We start from the raw sequence: 21,055 nt of genomic DNA, 5'->3' as shown, positions 1-21,055 counted from the left end.
GCTATAGTAATCAAAACAGTGTGGTACTGACATAAAGACAAACAGACCAATGGAATAGCATAAGGAGCCCAGAAATAAACTCTCATGTATGGTCAATGATTTGGATAAGGGTGCCAAGACCATTCAATGGGGAAAATAACAGTCTTTCAACAAATGGTGTTGGGAAAACTAGGTCTTAAAGAGATATTTATACATTCATGTCCATAGCAGCATTATTTACAATAGCCCCAAAGTGGAAGCAACTTAAGTAGCTTTTGAAGGATGCATGGATTAACAATGTATTATTCAGCCTTAAAAAGGAAAGAAATTGTAAAACACATTACAACATGAATGAACCTTTGAGGACATTATGCTAAGTGAAATCAGCTAGTCACAAAAGGACAAAAACTATCTGATTCCAATTATATGAGCTACTTAGAGGAATCAAAGTCAGAGACAGAAAACAGAAGGGTGGTTGCCAGGGGCCGAGGGAAGGGGAAAATAGGGAGTTAGTTGTTTAATGTTTGTAGAGATTCTTTTTTCTTTAATTATAACTTTTTAAGATTTGTTTTTCAATTACTGTTGACGTACATTATCCTACTAGTTTCAGGTATATAACATAGTGATTAGACATTTAAATATCTTACAAAGTGATCACCCATATGTAGAGTTTCAGTTTTGCAAGATGCAAAGCATTCTGGAGACTGGTTTGGACAACAGTGTGAGTGTCCCTAACACTACCAAACTCTACACTTAAAATGAATTAAGATGGTCTGTTTTATCTTATGTATTGTTTACCATGATTTAAAAAAATGTAGGACAATCTTCCCAATCCCACTCTGTATAAATGTAGTTGATTTATATTGAAGCCTGAGCTCTTCAAGTGGTTTGTTTACGGGGAAAAAGCTCGTAGAATTCTGCAGTCTGAGTTCCCCACCCCTATTAGGAAATGCCTGGAAGCACCACAGTCACAGGCTCTGCTACACAGTCCGTTTCTCCCCACCCCGCCCTGACGGAGGCTCTGAGGCTGAGGCCAGCTCTGGGATGGGGGGGGGGGGGTCAGGCCTCACCATTGCCAACTATGCCAGGGAATATTTTCTTTGACTCTGATTGCAAGCAGGAAACCTTAGGGGAAAGTGAAGAACTGATCTTTAAATATTTAGATACTGCCTGACCTGTGGTGGCACAGTGGATAAATCATTGACCTGGAATGCCGAGGTCTCTGGTTCGAAACCCTGGGCTTGCCCAGTTAAGGCACACATGGGAAGCAACTATGAGTTGATGCTTACTGCTTCTCATCCCCTTTCCTCTCTCTAAGATGAATAAATACAATCTTAAAAAAAATTAGATACCATCTAAAGAAGTTAACTAAAACAGAGGCTGAGAAGAAGGTAGAACAACCCACCGGTGGACATACAATACAAGTCACCATAATCAACACGGCAGTGCTGGGGTGGATGGAGACGGGCCCCGTGTCTTAGTCTTACCAGCTGTTGTCACGTACCAGCTGCGTGACTATGGGCAAGTCATGTCACCTCTCTGGGCTTAATCTATCACCTTTAACGGGGAAAAAAATACCTCTTCTATCTATCTAAAAAGGTTATCGAAACATATATAACAAAATGACATACTATATATGAAAATGTTTTAAAACTAGTCAATAGAGAGATTTACATAAATATCACTTCTTGTAGGCTCTGGAAGTTTTGTTAAATAACTGAAGACAACTGTCTTTCTCTTGATGGGACCATGTAAAATTAGGGGTAAAGTACTTAAACTGTGTAGCACAGGACCCAGCCCAGAGTTGGCTTAATAAATGACAGCTATGATGGTTTTTACCTGCTGTTGTTCCCCTGTGAGTGGCCCCTCCTCGTGAAGAGGGTGGGACACGGGGCAGTTGTGATGGTGGGAGGTTACAGTGGCACATATATTTGATTCTGTCTGTCCAGCATCCGTTCCCTGCCATCTTCTAAGGGCATTCCTACCTTTCCTTAGGTAATTTCCCTTCCCTTTCTTAGTCTGCGTGGTTCAGATGTGGTGCCCATCCTCCTCCCTCCTGGTCCTCCAGGCTGGATCAGGATATTTCTGGACATTCTGTCATGGGCCTGCTCATCTTTCCTGTGGCCTCAGGGATTGGTTCAGTGATAGGCCCATGACCATTATAATAATCCGGGATAATGAAATACAACCCTGGGTCTTTTTGTTGGACTATTTAGTAAATAGAAACATTTGTCTGTGAGGTCACTAAACTGGTGGAAGCTGAGCCTGGAACAGGGAGAAAATGAGGACAACATGAAGGAAAGACAATCTAAGAGCTGGAAGGAGACGACTGATGAACAAATTTGAATATACAGATCCAATCAGGTCGGACCACTCCTGGACTGTTTAGTTAGTTACTTGAGCAGATAACTCCACCATCACAACTCCTTCCATCTTTTTTTTTTTTTTTTAAGATTTTATTTATTGATTTTACAGAGAGAGGAGAGAAAGGGGCCAGGGAACAAGAAGTATTAAGTCACTGCTGCTTCACTTTAGTTGTTCAATGACTTGTCATATGTGCCCTTAGAAGGCAAGCCCAAGGGCTTCGAACCGGTGACCTGAGCGTGCCAGGTTGAGGCTTTATCCACTGCCCCGCCATAGGCCAGGTACCCCTCCCCCCCTTTTTTCCTTTTTGTCCTGATACTTTGTGTTGAGTTTCTGCCACTTGTAACTGAAAGTTTTGATTCATGTAATTGGGAAGGCAAGAAATTTCCAATTTATCTCCCAAACTCAATGAAATCCCCTGTTTCTTCTGGGATAATCCCCATAACACTCACCCAGCATCCGAACTCCTTGCCTTGCTTCACTTCCTGAGGATAGCCGTCGATCAGGAAGCCCTTGGTGTGGCCGAGGCTGGCCAGCATGGCCTCCTTCAGCAGCTCCAGAATGATGCCCTGCGGTAGAGGGGCAGTGGTCAGCACCTCTCTTACAGACGAGTCAGCATTGCCTCGGGCCCCTTAGGTCGCCCCACTGGGAGGGAGAAAGGTTCCGAAAGTACTGACAGCAGCCAGCAGTATACCGTATTTCACTTCTAAGTCTCACTCTCCCCCCGACACACATTTTCATGTCTATGAAATTGATATGTATCTTACAATCAATGCTGGGCATAATTTAATTGTTAGTGTTTTTTTCTTACTGGTATATTTTTACTAGTTATATTTTACTGGAGTGCCTTAAAACAATGGCATCATCGATTAAAAAAAAAGATAGCGGCTATATTTCACATGGCAGCAACCCATAAATTAGGCATTAATGGCAATTTAAAACTAGAAAAAACACTCTATAAAAATGTATTTTACTGTTAATTTATTTCCAGTAAATATTTTATAAAATTTGACATCCACTAACTTGAGAAGACTGTCCATAGATATGAAGCATTTTCTAGTAATATCACTTTCTCTGTTAAAAACGTTTATTTGACCTGTGCTGCCGGCAAATAAAGGAGGAGATGGGTGGGCGCTTGGGAATGGAGGCAGGAACAATGCAGCCAGCTGCCAAAGTGTGGGGTTCCCTGTTCCCTGCTCCCGGGTGCCCCCTGGCTTTGGGCAGGGTCTTGGCAAATGTAGCCATCGCAGGGGTGGTCAGAACTATCCCTAGGTACTGGTTAATTAACTCTTCTTGGAGGTTACATTCTAGTGAGAGAAACAGATAATAGATGAACCAAGAAATACATAAAAAAGAGTCAGCAAGAGAGACCCACTGGAACACAATAAAAGCAAGGCCAAGAGATACAGGGTGGTTAGGGAGGCATGTTTGATAAACTGTGTGTGACATTAAAATAGGGCTCTGGGTGAAGTAAAGGAGCAAACCATGTGAATATATATGAAGGAAGAGCATACAGGCTGAGGAAATAGTAAGTACAAAGGTCCTGAGGCAGGAACAGACTGGCCTGGGTGAGGAACAATGAGGAGGACAGTGGCTGAGCAGGTGTGAGCAAGGTGAATGGTGGGCAATAGTGCTGGAGAGGTAGCTGGAGGCCAGAGTCTCAGGAAGGACTCTAAATTTCATCTGAAGTGTAGTAGGAAGATTCTGGGGAAGGGAATAACACAGTTTGATAAACACTTTCAAGAAATCGTTCTGTCTGCTGTGAAAAGAGTGAACTATAGGGAGAAGAGAGTGGCCACAAGGAAGCCAGGTAAGAGGCAATTGCAATGGTTTGTTTTATTTCATGAGGGCCATCCTGTTTTCCAGGTGGGAAACAGACCGCAGCTAGTTAGGGAGGAAGCAGTAAGCTCTGTTAGCTACTAGTACTGCATTGTACAAGCGCCATTTACAGGCCCGGGGACTTAGGGTGGCAGAAATAAAATTTTTTTCTTCTTCTGTCCTCCCCCCCCCCCACTGGAGTAAGAGCGGGGGTGGGGCAGGGTTGTGTGGCACAGACAGACAGACTTCTGCGTTTGTTCAACAAGGATCCACCTGGCATACCCACCAGGGGGCGATGCTTGGGCCATTTGGGGTGTTGCTCCGCTGTAACTGGAGCCATTCTAGCACCTGAGGCGGAAGCCATGGAGCCAGCCTCAGCACCTGAGGCAACTTTGCTCCAGTGGAGCCTTGTATGCAGGAGGGGAAGACAGAGAGAGAAAGGAGAGGGGGAAGAGTGGAGAAGCAGATGGATGCTTCTCCTGTGTGCCCTGGCCGGGAACCGAACCCGGGACTTCCACACACTGGGTGGATGCTCTACTGCTGAGCCAACCGGCCAGGGCAGGAATGAATATTTTTGAAACTCATGACATTCAGTTTCTCAAAGACAGATGGTGACTTGAAAACAAAAAAAGATTATAGAAAAAGATATGTAAAAAGATCCATATTCTTTACTTCCACTATACAAGGAAGATACCGAATTTCAAGACAATGCTATCATAGCTCCCCAAATAATAGAAACTTTGTTTCTTACAGAGGATTGTAATTCTAGGCTCTCTTGTATCAGGCTCATCTCCGCTTTAAAGATTTTAATTGTAAAGTTTTGGGGTGAGATATGCAATGGGCTGTCAGGGCAGTGAGACAGAGGAACCTAAGCCCAGTCAACATGGACCTCCCGCCTGCCCCTGGACTGCTTCATACGAGAAATAAAATACAGCTATTTTCCTCTTGGGTTTCTTTGTTCCAGCAGCTTAGATGAAATGCAACACACCAAACCGCCCCCCACCAGCCAGCAGTGGACTGCTTACTGAAGGCACCGGGTCTCCGCGTTCCATGACATCTCTGATCAGTTTGCTTCTTTCAGACTCTGAGGACAGCTCATTACGCAGGAGCTCACCGGTCGAGATATGTGTGAATCCGTATTTTTCTGCCAGCTTTTCACACTGTGTGCCTTTGCCAGAGCCTGGGCCACCTGGAAAAGAAGTCATGCAATGGACATGCACCCCAAATCTGGTGCCTCATTTTTGACTCCATTCACCACGGTGGGCAAGCCTCTGCTTCATTCACTGAGCAGGTATGCAGCACTTAGGATTTACCAGGAGCTGTGTTGGGAGACGTGGATAGAATGGAGAATGGGTTACAGTCCTTACCCTCAAAGAGCTTGGTTTCCATGGAGGGGGCAGGCGTTATGGATCAACGACAAGCAGTTACTATAGCTGGTCTAGTAGGGAGGAGTTCAGGCTGCTACAAGGTCTCAGGGGAGGGATGCAGGGCTCCTTGGTGGTAGAGATACAAGGCACTGCATCTGCTCAGCTGTAAAGCACTGACCGTAGTGCCTAATAAAGAGTGAATGCTCAAGAAATGCTAGCTCTTAATTTTTTTTAAATAAATTGCTTTCCTTTTCAAACAATCACAAAGTTACAGAAGACTTGTAAGTAGAGTAGAAAAACTTTGAAACAATTGAGAATAAGTTGCCAACCTGATGCCTCATCACTAGTGAACACCTGGTGTCATTTCCTTTGAGAAAGGAACCAACCACATGCTTCTACATAACTGCATCTTCAGATTCCATTCAAATTTCAATGAATTGTCTCAACTTAAAGCCCTTAAAGCCAATGAATCAGGTTCTTCTTTTTTTTTTTTTAAGCGAGAGAGACAGAGAGGGACAGATAGGCAGGAAGGGAGAGAGATGAGAAGCTTCAGTTCTTCATTGCGGCACATTAGTTGTTCACTGATTGTTTTCTCCTATGTGCCTTGACCGGGGGGTTCCAGCAGAGTGAGTGACCCCTGTTTAAGCCAGCAACCTTGGGCTTCAAGCCAGTGACCTTTGGGCTCAAGCTGGTGAGCCCGTGCTCAAGCCAGCGACCTTGGGGATTCGAACCTGGGTCCTCTGCTTACCAGTTCGATGTTCTATCCACTGCACCACCACATGGTCAGGCGGATTAGGATCTAAATTGTGTGAACCTTCAGTTGTAATGTCCTTCTGGCCTCCTTCGATATGGAACAGTTCTTTTGCATTTTCTTGACACTTTAGTAAAGTTATTTTGTCATGCCCCTCAATATAATTTTCTGCTGTTTTCTGGTTATTATCAATTCTGATATCTGCCATATTCTTTTGATGAGCATTATACCTCTTTTTCCTTGCTTCCCCAACTTCAATTAGTTGCTAAGTTGTAAGATTTTATATCTGAAAACAATAATAGCCAAGACCTTTCTGCACCAGTGCTCTAAGCGTTTTATGTGCATTAATTTAAAATAGTCTTAAGAATCAGGCACTCTTCATATCCCCATGACAGATGGGGAAGCAAGAACCCAGAGAAGCCAGCTCAACTGCCTCAGGCTGGCGAGGAGCAAGTCTGGGAGTCGAAGGCCGGACTCTGGTGTCCCCTTCCCGCTTCCCCTCCATACCACAGTGCAGGTCCTCATGCTCGTCGCTTCTCTGTGGGGGTGGGAGCAGCTTTGTCTGGAGTCCGGCAGACCTGCCAGCGGGTGATTTGCCTGAGAAGCACGCCACTTCCCAGCTAGTAATGGCTTCCTATTCCTCACAGAACAGAATCAACCTCCTCTGCAGGGCATTCCACCTGCCAGAATCTAGCTGCATGGAGCCTCTCCAACCTTTTTTTTTTTTTTCATTTCTCATCCTTGTCCAACACTGTCATGTCCATCCACACACTGTCCCTTCAATACAACACGCTTTTCCAGGCCACTATGCTCTTGCTCCTCAAAGTCCACAGCCTGGAAGGCCCTTCCTCCTCTTCACCGCTCCTGCCATAAATCAGACCTCTCGCCCTCGCCTCTGTTGGAGTGGGTGCCCTCTCCTGTCTGACACGTGGTCTCCAGGTCCCTCACTAGCACAGCACCCTGCACACAGTAGGTGCTCCATGAATACCTGCTGAATCGAGGTCTTCCTGTTAAAGGGAATACCGAACATTAAAACGTAACGCATGACTGAGATTTTAGCATGGTAGTGAGGGTGTGTGACTTACTCTCCAACTTCCATGGCTTGCCTCTCTTCATATTCAAAGCTCCTCTCTGGGGATACTGGGCAACTTCCCTCTTGAGGAGCAACATGAGTTGTTGTTTCTCATTAGTAGAAGGGCCTCTCATTCCCTCTCCTTTGCCTTAGCAGAAAACAAACAAAAGGCCCCCATTTTCTCCTTCTGTTCATCCACACAGGTGCTCTCTGCCAAGTGCAGAAGGTTCGGACCCCTCCCGTGTTGTCACGGATGGGCTGGATGTCACAGGGAAACAGCAGTTACAGAGCTCTCCAAAATAATTCAGGCTACTTCGAAGGAGCAGGCGATGGCCAGCTAATGCTACATTTGCCCCAAGTACTCTGGCGCCCGTCTGCTGAGATAACAGAAACGAAGAGTGTGGGAGTCAGAGAAGGCCACTCAGGGAAGAGGTGCTTCCGGATAAGTGAGCACGGGGAGCAAGGGGTGAGCTCCTGCAGAGGCCACCAGGGCTCCTGGGACGGGATTTACCTAGAAACTCTTGTCCTAGGATGGCTGGAAGCCAGTCATGTGGAAAAGATATTCTCAGACTCGGTTGACAAGGCCAAAATGCCGTGTTCCAATGAGTGTTTTTCCTTCGGCATCCTACTAATACTACTGTTATAGGTTCTGTTCCTCTAAAATGTTAGTTAATAAATCTCGACATAAAGGCAATTAAAAATCTTCGGTTGAAATGAACAGCAGCTGTGTGAAACAGCAGCGCTGCCCTGTTGGAAAGCTTCTGTGGCAGCAACAGCTGCAAATTCCTTGCATGCTTTGGCCAAATGGTGCAGGCACAGTGGAATTCTAAGTGATCAGCACAATGCCTTGATTCTTCCCATAGCTCCAAACTGGAGAACAAAGTGATTTTTATCATTGCAGCGAAGGCCCAACAGCTGCCAGTGGGAATATGAGTTTTTATATTCTGTCACTCGCATGTCTTCTAGGTCTTAACTTACGACTTTTAAATAAAATCAAGGGGGCCTTGATATCCCTCCAGGATAATATGCTGCATAAAAAAAAACCTCTTTTGAGGTGCCACATATGAGAATGAGTGGGTTGTGTTCTCTAGTGACAAGATGATTGATAGCAGATGAGGGGCTGTCACATTTATGTCATCTCACTGATTTTTAAGTTATCATTACTTAAGGCGTAAACCCTCAGAGCAAACCTATACTCAATACCTCATGGTGTGATTCACAAAGAGAGTCTGGAAAATGAGAGTCTGTTTTAAAGGGGTCTGTCAACACTCCCAAAAGCAAGCAACAAAGAAAAAAAAAAGAAAAAAAATCTTTGTTCTTAACCTTCAGTGTGATTTAAATTTTGTTTCCTGTAAGGCCAAAGGTGGTATATTGTGAGAGTGAAAATACTGTGAACCCCCATTTCACAGCTTGGTGTACTGTCTCCCCCTACAGTTCCCACAGCACTCAATGGAAAGGGGAAAGGACGGGACGGAGTAGAGGAAAAGGGAAGGAAGGGAGGGAGGGAGGGAGGGAGGGAGGGAGGGAGGGAGGAGGAAAGAAAGAAAGAGAAGAAGGATAGAAGGAAAGAAAGAAGAAAGGAAGGAAGGAAAGAAGGAAGGAGGGAGGGAGGGAGGGAGGGAGGGAGGAAGGAAGTGGTGAAGGAAAGAAGGAGGGAAGGAAGGGGAGAAGAAAAGAAGGAAGAAAGAGAGGAGGGAAGAAAGAGAGGAGGGAAGGAAGGAAGGAAGGAAGGGAGGGAGGGAGGGAGGGAGGGAGGGAGGGAGGGAGGGAGGGAGGGAGGATGGAAGGAAGGAAGAAATGAAGGATGGAAGGAAGAAAAGAAGGAAGGATGGAAGTGAGGAAGGGAGGAAGAAGGAGAGGGAAGAGCAGCTGTAGGAGGCATGCCCAGCCCGGGGCCCATGTCTGTGTTCTCACTCAAGCATGCTCTTTGAGGCAGAACTGAAACCAGCTGCATCACTCAGCGTGCTCACCTCAGCCACTGTTTCCAGAGTGCTTTGTTTATTTTAATTTATTTTAATTTTATTTATTTATTTAGAGAAAAGCAGGAATATCGAGCTCCTGTATGTGCCCTGACTGGGGATCGAACCAGCAACCTCTGCACTTTGGGACAAAGCTCCAATCAACCAGGCTATCTGGGCAGGGGTTTCCAGGGTGCTTTTTATTTACTGGAGTAATCCTCTCTTAAGAGATGCCTCCTGGATTCATTAGCTGGGCCCTGCAAGCAAATGTTGCAGGGTGCTTGGCCTCAGGGTAAAGAGGAGGACGGGGCAAGACTGGTATTACGGCATATTCTGTGCTCAGAAGCCCCAACAAATAACCATGTCAGGTAGGTAATTAGCTAACCCCCAATGCAAACAAATGCATGTATGTAAGTTTCTGATATAATTTTATTTTTAAAGATTTTAAGGCCCTGGCTGCTTGGCTCAGTGGTAGAACGTCAGCCCAGCTTGTGGAAGTCTCAGGTTCAATTCTCGGTCAGGGCACACAGGAGAAGCAACCATCTTCTTCTCCACCCTTCCCCTTCTTCTTTCTCTCTCTTCTGCTCCCACAGCTATGGCTCGATTGGTTCAAGCAAGTTGGCCACAGGCCTGAGGATGGTGCTAAAATAGCTCAGTTGCTGAGCAACAAAGCAATGTCCCAGATGGACAGAGCATCGCCCAGTAGGGGGCTTGCTGGGTGGATCCTGGTGGTGGCACATGTGGAAGTCTGTTTTCTGCCTCCTAGTCTTTAAATAAATAAATAAATGATTTTAAATAATAATGGCAAAGATCAGGCTATAATGCCCTTTGTTGGCATTTTATTGTATCTTATTAACTGTAGGCTGTGACCTGGAATTAAGTTTGAGCCTATGTATACAGCTCTTCATTTGACAAATATCTGTTGGGCAGCTAGTACAGGTCAGACACTGTGCTAACAGCGGAATAAAGAGACTTAGAGGCTTTATCTTTGCATCAGAGAATTCACCTGCTAAAGGAAGGATGACAGGGAACCCAGGGTCCCAGAAGCGTGACGGGGCTGTGATTCTGCCTGTCAACACCACTGCAGGAGCCCTGGGGGAGACTCCTCACCCAGGCAGGAAAGGGTGGTCGATGAGCATGAGCATGCACAAGTACTTTTGGCAACACAGGGGAAATGAGGAAAAGAACGGAAGAAGGCTGAGCTTGGTACATTCAGTGGAGGGCCGAGGAGCACAACAGTCCTGCGGAGAACGGCGGGAGGAGAGGCATGCGATGTGGTGTCGCTGGGGAGGGACTGGGACGAGGGGTCTCCCCCACCCCCGCACAGTCTGGAATATGTAGATTATTAAATTCATGCAGGAAAGATTTCACAACAGGACTCCAGGTAAATTTGCAGGTACGTTTATAAACACTGGGGACAGTGAAACTAAGTAAGGGTTTAAGACAGGGGAGGCCAGATCGCAGCAACAGGAGTGAATTTAGGCTGGGCTGGCTGGACTCAGGAAAGGAAGTCACAGGAACAGAAGTGAGCTAAGAATTCCTTGAGAAAGTCAGAAAACCAAGCTAACTGGAACATACAATCTAATTTCATAATAGCTTTTAATGCTTCTTGGCCATTATATTCCTCTTGCTGATACCAAATTGTAATGTCCACATATGGATTCTAATATATTTCCTCATTGTCCTCAAATCCTTAAACATAGTCTTATTCCTCTCACTCTTTTTTAAATTTTATATTAATTTTTTTTTTTTTTTTTTTTTTTTTTTTAGTGAGAGAAAGAGAGAGAAAGACAGGAAGGGAGAGAGATGAGAAGCATCAACTCATAGTTGCGGCACCTTAGTTGTTCATCGATTGCTTCTCATACATTCTTTGACCGGAGAGCTCCAGCTGAGCCAGTGACCTTGAGCTCAAGCCAGCTACCATGGATCACACTGAGGATTCCACGCTCAAGCCAGTGACCTCGGGATTCTGACCCCGGGACCTGAACGTCCCAGGTTGATGCTCTATCCACTGTGCCACCACTAGTCAGGCTATTTCTCTCTTACACATTTCCAGTCTTCTTATTCACTAAGAAGGTGAAGATTGTCTCTTTCCTCAACATTTTCAATATGTATGTTTCTCCTGTCCCTTCTTGCTCCTATTTGGAAGACTTTACACGACTACGTATTTAGCTAGCCTAAAGCTCACTTCTCCGCTTTGGCTTTTGTAACATTTTCCTTCATAGCACTTTTCACAGTGTATAATAACTATATATAATGTATAATAACTATATATAATATATAATAACTAAATATAGTATAAAATAACTACATATTATATATAATAAATATATATGTATAAATAATTATGTGTGTGCATATAATTTGCTTAAAGTCTACTTGCTATATTAGACTCTATGGTCAACAAGTATATAGTATAGGGGTATGTTTTGCTCACCATGGTGCTCAAACACAGCGACTAAAACACAGTAGAAACTTTGTAACAGTGGCTGAAAAAATAATTTACTGATGAATGAGCCCTCTCCTCCTGCCTGCTCCAAACTCCTCACCCTCTCTTTCTTGTGCACATTACATTTGTTCCTCTCAGTTGGCACCACCTTGTCTCTCTTCTGTATGTCAACATACTTGTTTCTCCCAAATACAAATAAAAATATTGCCACCATTGTCTGCATCCTCTACTTCAGTGGTCCCCAACCTTTTTTGGGCCACGGACCGGTTTAATGTCAGAAAATATTTTCACAGACCGGCCTTTAGGGTGGGACGGATAAATGTATCACGTGACCGAGACAAGCGTCAAGAGTGAGTCTTGGATGTAACAGAGAGAATCTGGTCATTTAAAAAAAATAAAACATCGCTCAGACTTAAATATAAATAAAACGGAAATAATGTAAGTTACTTATTCTTTCTCTGTGGACCGGTACCAAATGGCCCATGGACCGGTACCAGTCCGCGGCCCAGGGGTTGGGGGCCACTGCTCTAGTTGTCCTGTAAGGACTATAAGTCTTTCCTCTTTTCCCCTACAGCCTAAAACTGCCTGTTTCCATTTCTTCCTTTTATTGTTGCAAACTACTTCCTTTTGTTGTTGACTCTTTTTACTCTTGCAAGCCTACCTCTTACCCTCATCACTCTCTAAAATTGATTTTTTAAAGTTCAACTGTATTTGCATTATTGTCATATTATTTAATGACCTTCTTCTAATCTTTACTATCTTTGACTCTTTAGTAGCATTTATACCACTGATAAACATCTTCTGGGACACACAGTTTACCTGCAATCTCTTCCCACCTTTTCAGGGTGAGGCTCACAGAGTAGAAACAGCCTTACGCTGGAGTCCCCACAGAACCTTGCATAGTGTCCCAGACAATTGTTAAATAGGACCAATGTCTAGGAGTTATGTGGCTCCACAAAAGTGACAACTCTTACTGCCTTTTACATAAAAAGAACACTGGCCGAAGGACTCAAGTTCTAGGTTCACATCTCAGACCAGCTGGTTGCATGATTTTGATCAAAGTACTTATCCTCCTTGAGCTTCAATCTCTTCAATTACAAAATAGAAATAATCATAATGTCTATTAGTTGTAGAGACAAAATGAGGCAATACAGGTAAATTGCTTGGAACAGTAGCTGACATAGTGTGATATTCAATGAGCATCGTGATTATTATGTTAAATAAGGCAGCTAGTGGTGGTGAAGCTGAACCGTCCTCCCAGCTCTAATGCTCCGTGCTTCTACAAAGATTAGACACAGCATTTTTATTCTGTCGTACCATTTAACATCTCTAAGGATGGATAGTCTTCACTTGTGAAGGTATCAAATATTTTTGCAAATCAAAAAATCCTATTTTTAGATAATCCTCAGAGTTGTTTTAAAAAATCTACCAGATTTCTAACTCTTGAAACATTTCTTTCTCTCTGAATGAAAATAGGGCCGAGGATGGGTTCAGGTTTTTATGATTTGATGATTCCCTCAGAGAAAAGCTGTTACGCCCTCAGATCATGAGCTGATTGTGCCCTAGGAATGACCCTCAACTACTGTGGGCCTGTGAGTCAGTCTGTAAACATTCTGGGTCTGGGATGAGCTGTGTCACCATGCCCAGTTTCAGCAGGCTGTTGCTAGGAATTGACTTCCTCTGACCGGAAACAATTAAGAAAAATAGATCTTTGTCCTCAGACAGCATCTCTATTAGTCTGAAATGTACTGCTGCTTCAGGTTATTTGGTGCTAGGATGAAACAGGCCAACTGATAGGGTCAGTTGAAGGTTCTACGCACTGGTGGGATTCAAATCATTCAACAACCAGTTTCTGCCCTAATAACCGTTTTAAGTATCAATATAAAAAAACCCTGATATACTGAAAGGTAGTTTATTATTTCATGCATTTAATACTTAAATAAGAACAATAAAAGAGGTACACAAAACTAGATTGTTATAAGAAAGAATTTTAAAATAAATAAATAAACTGTTACTTAAGGTTTCTCCATATTGCTTCTTGATTGGCACCCTCACTTGCAATTATTTGCACCTATGGACAGAATGAACATTAGTACGGGCACTTAGAATACACTGTTGCGCAGACGAATGTTAAAAAGAGTAAGGGGTGTAAATTTGTGATTTCCACATTGGGCGGCTGCCCAGGTGCCCACCTTAGAACCCTGATTCCAAGTGCCATTTTAATAACCAGTACGCTGAACTCAACAAAAAATTAGGTATTGGTTCTGTCGAACCAGTGTGAACCTGCTGAGTCCCACCACTGGTTCAGTAAGAGAACTTTATATGGGACCAGAAACTTATGGATGGCAGGGACTGTGCCTTATTTGTCAATACCTGGTGTACAGTAGGCACTCGATAGTTGTTAGATCAATGAATGAATGAATGAATGAATGGTGGACAAAGTGGGAGCTTGAGGGAGGTGGTTCTATACACGCCATTGGAAATTAGGAGACTGTTTCTGGATCGTTCCCGCGTTGGACAAGCTGAGTGATCTTAAGAAAGTCACTTTATCTCGGATGCTAGCTTCCTTGTCTATGAATCGAAGAATCTTGGGCTTGTTGTGTTATTTTGTAATATTCTTCATAAACATTCCAGCTTCCCTTCCACAGTGCTTCTCCCTGAGGAAAGATTATTCATCCCCACCTTTTTGAACTTGAGTTTCCAAGTGACTTGCTTTGGCTAATGAAATGTGGGCAGAGGTAGACTAGATATGTATCATATTTAGGCAGAGGTATTTTTTGTTTTGTTTTTTAGGCAGTACAAGGTTTTCCATGTCTCTTTTCTCTTTGCCATGGTTCTGGCAATGTTTTAGACAGTAGGGAGCCAATCAGCACGGTTACCAGAGTGAAGCCCAGTTCACGATTGATAAACATGCAGCATTAATCCAGAAGAAGAACAAGAAAAGGAGGAAGAAGAGGAAAAGGAAGAACAAACATCTTTGTTCTTCTCCATGACAGAGCTTTAGGAAGGTTCATTTGTTACTACAATATAACTTAGCTTCTTCTGACTGAGACTCTCCTCAAACTGACTGTGTATCAGAATCACCTGAGGTATTAAAAACTGTCTTGAATCAGTCAATGTGTGAACCTCTGGGGTTGAAGCCTGGGGATTTACTGTTTTAGAAAGTTCACCAGGGGAAAATATACAGATCTCTGTATTTTACTTTGAAATGTGCTGGGAAAAAAGCTGCATGATGGGTGGGTGGAAGGAGAGACACGTGATAAAGCAAGTTAGGTGGTGGCTATATAGTGTTCATTATAAAATTCTTTCAGCTTTGCTGAATGTTTGAAATCCTTTCAAAATAAAAAATATGATCTTTAAGAAAATTCCCCTGCTGAGTCTGATGATTAGCTGAATTTGGAACTTCTAAAATAGATAATCTAAGGAATGAAATTTACTGTGAACTCCCAAAGGTCACTGCAGGGAGTCTTTGTTGATATTTAATATTTACAATGTAATAATGCTGGGATAATGGTTCTATCAAGAACGAATAGCTTGTCATAATGGTTAATAAAAATCCTCATTGCCTCATCAATAGCAGGGCCATCTTCTCTCTTACAGATGAAAGGAACTTTCTGTTTTTTCTGCATCAAGCCTGAGAGGATAGCAGGGAAACTGACCTATTTGGAACCAATGGAATGGTTCAGAGACACACATGTTTGAGATGTCATTGAAGACTGTTCAGATAAAGGCATCTGGTTCCCAATGCTTTTGACTTGATATTTGATCTAATTAGTATCTTCTCTATGTCTCTTATTTTAATAATTCATTTAATCCTTACAACTATTTGAAGTAGGTGAGATTTGTAACCTATTATGCAGATGGAAAAACCATGCCTAAGGGCCCACTATGCCTTGGTAATGGCTGAGCGCTAGAGCTTCTCATGGAAGGAAATCAGACAGACCTGTTCGGAAATGCATGACATAGTCTTCAGTCAACCGGGGGCGGGGCTTCCTTGTGGCGCCATGGGGTTGCCCCATGAAATACAGGGCACTCAGTTCAATACTGATATACTTGCACTAATACTATCATTGTTTATCTAAAATTCAAACTGAAATAGGTATCCTGTATTTTTATTTGTTAAATCTGGTAACCCTATGAGGCCCCACCACTTATTAGCCTTGAGACTTTAGCGACATGATTTCATCTCTGCTTTGATACCTCTAACAGTCTATGATTTTGTACCCACCACAAGCAAAGAGAGATGTAAAATGTCTAATCAAGATAAGGCTCTGAAATTGGATTCCATGACTCTTAACTCTCATATCAACAGGATATAAGACAAAGAAGGATCAGATCATGGGTAAAAGAAAAGGTCAGGGACCATGGTGGTGATTCCTAAACATTTCTGCCCCTGCTGCTAGGTGAACTCCTGTAGTCCATAGCACCGTAACCTCACCTTCATCCTAACCCCATCTCTCCTACCCGTCTCCATCCTACCCCATCTCCACCCTATATCATCTCCATCCTAGACCACCTCCATCTCCACCCTAAGCCTGTATCCATCCTACCTCACCTCCATCCTAACCCACCTCCATCTCCATCCTAAGCCTGTATCCATCCTACCTCATCTCCATCCTACCTCACCTCCATCCTAACACACCTCCATCTCCATCCTAAGCCTGTATCCACCCTATCTCATCTCCATCCTAACCCACCTCCATCTCCACCCTAAGCTTGTATCCATCCTACCTCACCTCCATCCTACCTCACCTCCATCCTAACACACCTCCATCTCCATCCTAAGCCTGTATCCACCCTATCTCATCTCCATCCTAACCCACCTCCATCTCCACCCTAAGCTTGTATCCATCCTACCTCACCTCCATCCTACCTCACCTCCATCCTAACACACCTCCATCTCCATCCTAAGCCTGTATCCACCCTATCTCATCTCCATTCTAACTTCACTTCCATCCGACCTCACCTCCATCTTAACCTCATCTCCATCCTAACCCCATCTCCATTCTTACTCCATCTCCATCTTATCCCACCTCCATCCTAACCCTACCTCTGACAGAGACAGACAGAGACAGGATTTCCAAGCTCCTCATGAGGAAACACCACTAAAAAACCAAAAACTGCTTTTGGTTTCTTCACCCAGTGGTCTCCAGGGCCTGTTTCACACAACTCACCCAGCTTATAAACTGGAGACTCCTAAAAGTTACTTCATCTCACTCTGCTTGTTTTGGTCTCTGAATTCTTAGACTTCATTGTCTTTTCCAAATTCTTCTTAAACTTACGAAGCCACTTTATTTCCTTTTTTGTAGCGCCTTCTCCTGTGACCGCAGGCATGCATTAAATGAAGATAATTGGCAATTTATAAACTTAGTCTCTCCCTTCTATTTTTCCTTCTATTATAGAAAATAGTTTTCCTCACCTGTGAAAGAAATACATGTTCCTACTGAAGATATAGATAATTCAGAAAAGTAAAAAGAAAAAAAAATTCTCATGACCCCGGGGTAACTGCCAAAAATGCATTTCTGTTTCTCTGCAGCCTTTTCTCTACACGTCATTTTCTGGTTTGGTTTTCACTGGGAATCAGTCTGCTCTGATATTTCTCTTCTTTAGGTTTCTTTATTCTCATCTGAAAATAAGCTTGTGGGCCTTGATAAATTCCAAGGTCATTCTCAGCCCTACCAGTCTTTGTTTTGTTTTTTGTCAGAGAACTTGGAGAATATTTGTGTTTGCAATCTATTTTTGTACTGTTAATGGAAGTGAGGATATTTAAGACAGGCAGGGGCATATTGGTGAGTGTTAGTTGGATTATATCTGGCGTTTTATGTTCAGTTTTGGCCCACACCACAAAAACTGAAAGTTTTCTATGCTATGATGAGAATATAAAATTGGGCCTGACCAGGCGGTGGCGCAGTGGATAGAGCATCGGACTGGGATGCAGAGGACCCAGGTTCGAGACCCCGAGGTCGCCAGCTTGAGCACGGGCTCATCTGGTTTGAGCAAAAAGCCCACCAGCTTGAACCCAAGGTCGCTGGCTCCAGCAAGGGGTTACTGAGTCTGCTGAAGGCCCGCAGTCATGGCACATATGAGAAAGCAATCAATGAACAACTAAAGTGTTGCAACGCGCAATGAAAAACTAATGATTGATGCTTCTCATCTCTCTCCGTTCCTGTCTGTCCCTGTCTATCCCTCTCTCTGACTCACTCTCTGTCTCTGTAAAAAAAAAAAAAAAAAAAGAATATAAAATTGGTACCACCTTTCTGAAGGGCAATTGGTCATATAAATTAAAAATTCTTAAAGGTTCCCACATTAATGAATTTATCCTAAGGGGGAAAATTACTGTTTGGTTATATATATTCATGACAGCTTTATTAATGAAAGCAAAAAATCAGAGGGAAATGTACCACAATTGAAATAAACTGAATAAATTATAATATAGCAAGACAAAGAAATAGTATGCAGTCATTTAAATGATGCATTCAAAGAAGACACATACAAATGAATACATACAGTATGATTCCATTTATATAAAGTCAACAAATATCTGTGGCATTCTTTGCAGGCGGCAATGAATCGGAGGGGGCCGAAAGGAGCCTTCTGGGATGCTGGTTGTGTTCATAGCTTCTGCATGGTAGGAGGATGGGTATGTCCACTTAGTGAAAATTCATCAAGGTAAACACTTATGATTTGAGTATTTCAGTTTAATTACCAAAATTTTTTGACAATTACATAGAATATTCAGTTTTGCAGTTTTGGAAAGATGTCTGAGGCATTATGTTAAGTGCAAAGAATAGATTCAAAGTTGCATGATATCATTTTGACAAAAAATGTAGTTTTGACCGAGTCTTAGAAAGACCTGAAAGACAGTAGCTCCAACAGAAAGACCTCACCTCATCTTCAGGGGGGGCAGGAGATACAGCCAGTGCAATCCCCTGGGGCTCAGCTAGGGCAGTCCCTTCCACGCTCACTGACAGTGTGGAATGAGAGAGAAGGGGTGGCATTCTTGGGGCTTTGGTGGGTAGCCCAAGAGGCACGACTGGGAAGCTCCTGAAGAAGAACTCCGAGAGTAGGGCGGCAGCCTCTGTCCACTTGCCTGGCTACTGTCCTGTCTTTGCGACTGGACTGTAGACCTCTTAGAGGCCCAGCTTAATTCTCCTGCTGCCATGGACACTGGTGGTAGCTCCACAGAAGAGTATCTTTCATCTATTATTTTGGTAAGCTCAATCTTACCAAGGATGATTAAAACCAAAAACTTAAAAAAGAAAAAAGTCAAACCCATTTTCTCTGCTGCCAGAAGTAGGCCTGCATTAGAATCTGCAGTAGAAACACAATTTCTATGTTCTCTTTCATTCTAAAAAATGAAACATCATGGTTTTTAAAGGGACACCTGGCTATTTGGGATATATACATTTACTAGCCTCTCTTACAGATAAAAGTGTCCTGTGACCAATGGGATAGAAGCAGAAATGGTGAGTATAATGTCCAGGAAATGACCTGAAAGGAACAAGGATATTCTTCTCTTCCATTTCCTCTTTTCTGTTTAATAGACTTAGGACATAATGGCTGGAACACCAGCAGCTATTTTAGGATATGAGGCAACTCTGGAGAAGCCACCTAAAAGAGTAATAAAATATTTCCTTATTTCTGACAATGGGTGCTTATGTACCACCACCGAGCTTAGAAAACGGGGATCGTAATCTTATCTGAGTTCTCATCATGTTACATTCCAATCCATTCATCCATCCATCCATCCATCCATCCATCCATCCATCCACCCACCCACCCACCCATCCACCCACCCACCTGCTCTGGCACTTATTCACTGTGAAACTTTGGGAAAGTCACTTAAAATCTGCCTGAGCCTCTATTTCTTCATCTGTAAAATGGGCAAGAAAATGAGTGGTGATGATTGGTGTGAGGATTAAATAAGATAAAGACAGCACAGTATATGAAACATAGTAAGTCACCAGTATACATTAGTTTCAATATTGTTATGAAGTAATTAATATAAATATTTTTGTGTTACAGGATGGAGGCTTTGACTTAATTGTCTTCTCAGTTCACTTCCTTGGGGCTTTGTCTCTGTTGTACGTGTTTCCAATTAAGAGAACAGTTAGCAATGTGTCAGCTCATTGGCTACTCACACTTAGGGTGAACAGAGAACAAATATTTTGCCATTTAAAAATGTATAATAAAATATTTTTCCATTTTAAAAGGATCTCAGAGAGCCTAAGAGATTGAGTCCACAGAGCTTGGATCCAAATGCAAAGTTCTGGGTGGTCTCTCATCTTTAGTGCTGTGTCCTTCTATAGTCTATAGTAACTGCCAGTGTCCACTGGTCATTTTTAGTGGGTCTCAGAATGAGCCAAAGAGGCTGTCAGTGAGTTAGGCCTGGAGATGTGACCTTGCCTGAGTAAACAGGCTGAGCTCCTGAAACTTCAGGAGGTGGTTCCATTGGTGAGTTAATGGCGCTTCCAAACAGATCCCAACAAATGGGCAGGGGGACCAGCAGTATGAAGGTGTGAGGGCTCCATTCACCTTACCTGGTAAAACTCACTCCCTTGTGTTCTTTTCTTTTTAGCAGTAATTTGCCCTTCTGACAACTCTTAATTAACTCAGCGACATTGTTTTTTTTTTTTTTTTTTTTGAGGAAATAATTTAAAAAGTATTAAAAAAACCCACTTCTGGCATGTCATGCAGTATTCCAAGGACTGTTTAATATCTTGCGAATCTCATAGTTTTTATGCATAGTAAAGCCTTGATAAAGGTTTATTGATTTGGTCTGATTAAATGAAGAAAGTGTTTTGTTCTTTTTTTTTTTTTTTTTTTTGTATTTTTCTGAAGCGGGAAACGGGGAGGCAGTCAGACAGACTCCCGCATGCACCGACCGGGATCCACCTGGCACGCCCACCAGGGGGCGATGCTCTGCCACAATCAGAGCCATTCTAGCGCCTGGGGCAGAGGCCAAGGAGCCATCCCCAGCGCTGGGGCAAACCTTGCTCCAATGAAGCCCTGGCTGTGGGAGGGGAAGAGAGAGACAGAGAGGAAGGAGAGGGGGAGAGGGGAGAAGCAGATGGGCACTTCTCCTATGTGCCCTGGCCAGGAATCGAACCTGGGACTCCCGCACGCCAGGCTGACGCTCTACCACTGAGCAAACCGGCCAGGGCCTTGTTCTTGTTCAACACGACTTAGAGCCTTTTTGCAATAAGAAGGTTTATGTAATTAAGTAAGTTCATTGTTACCACACAATGCCTGCATTTCTTCAACATCAGGAAGACATCTATGGCTTGTAAATGCATT

At 43.3% G+C, this 21,055-nt stretch overlaps 1 protein-coding gene across 3 annotated transcripts in view; it reads right to left on the bottom strand.

The window, feature by feature from the left end:
- Positions 1 to 21,055, bottom strand: part of AK5 (adenylate kinase 5) — a 241,717-nt gene that overhangs the window by 20,911 nt on the left and 199,751 nt on the right. For all 3 annotated transcript variants that reach the window (XM_066376595.1, XM_066376596.1, XM_066376597.1), the window contains 2 exons: positions 5,187 to 5,350; positions 2,796 to 2,912 (listed from right to left, as the gene is read on the bottom strand). In XM_066376595.1, coding sequence (XP_066232692.1) covers positions 2,796 to 2,912; positions 5,187 to 5,350 — 281 coding nt within the window. The remainder of the gene's footprint in view (positions 1 to 2,795; positions 2,913 to 5,186; positions 5,351 to 21,055) is intronic.

Source organism: Saccopteryx leptura, chromosome 3, assembly GCF_036850995.1.
Source record: "Saccopteryx leptura isolate mSacLep1 chromosome 3, mSacLep1_pri_phased_curated, whole genome shotgun sequence".
Lineage (NCBI taxonomy): Eukaryota > Metazoa > Chordata > Mammalia > Chiroptera > Emballonuridae > Saccopteryx > Saccopteryx leptura.
This window is presented reverse-complemented; position numbering and strand designations above follow the sequence as displayed.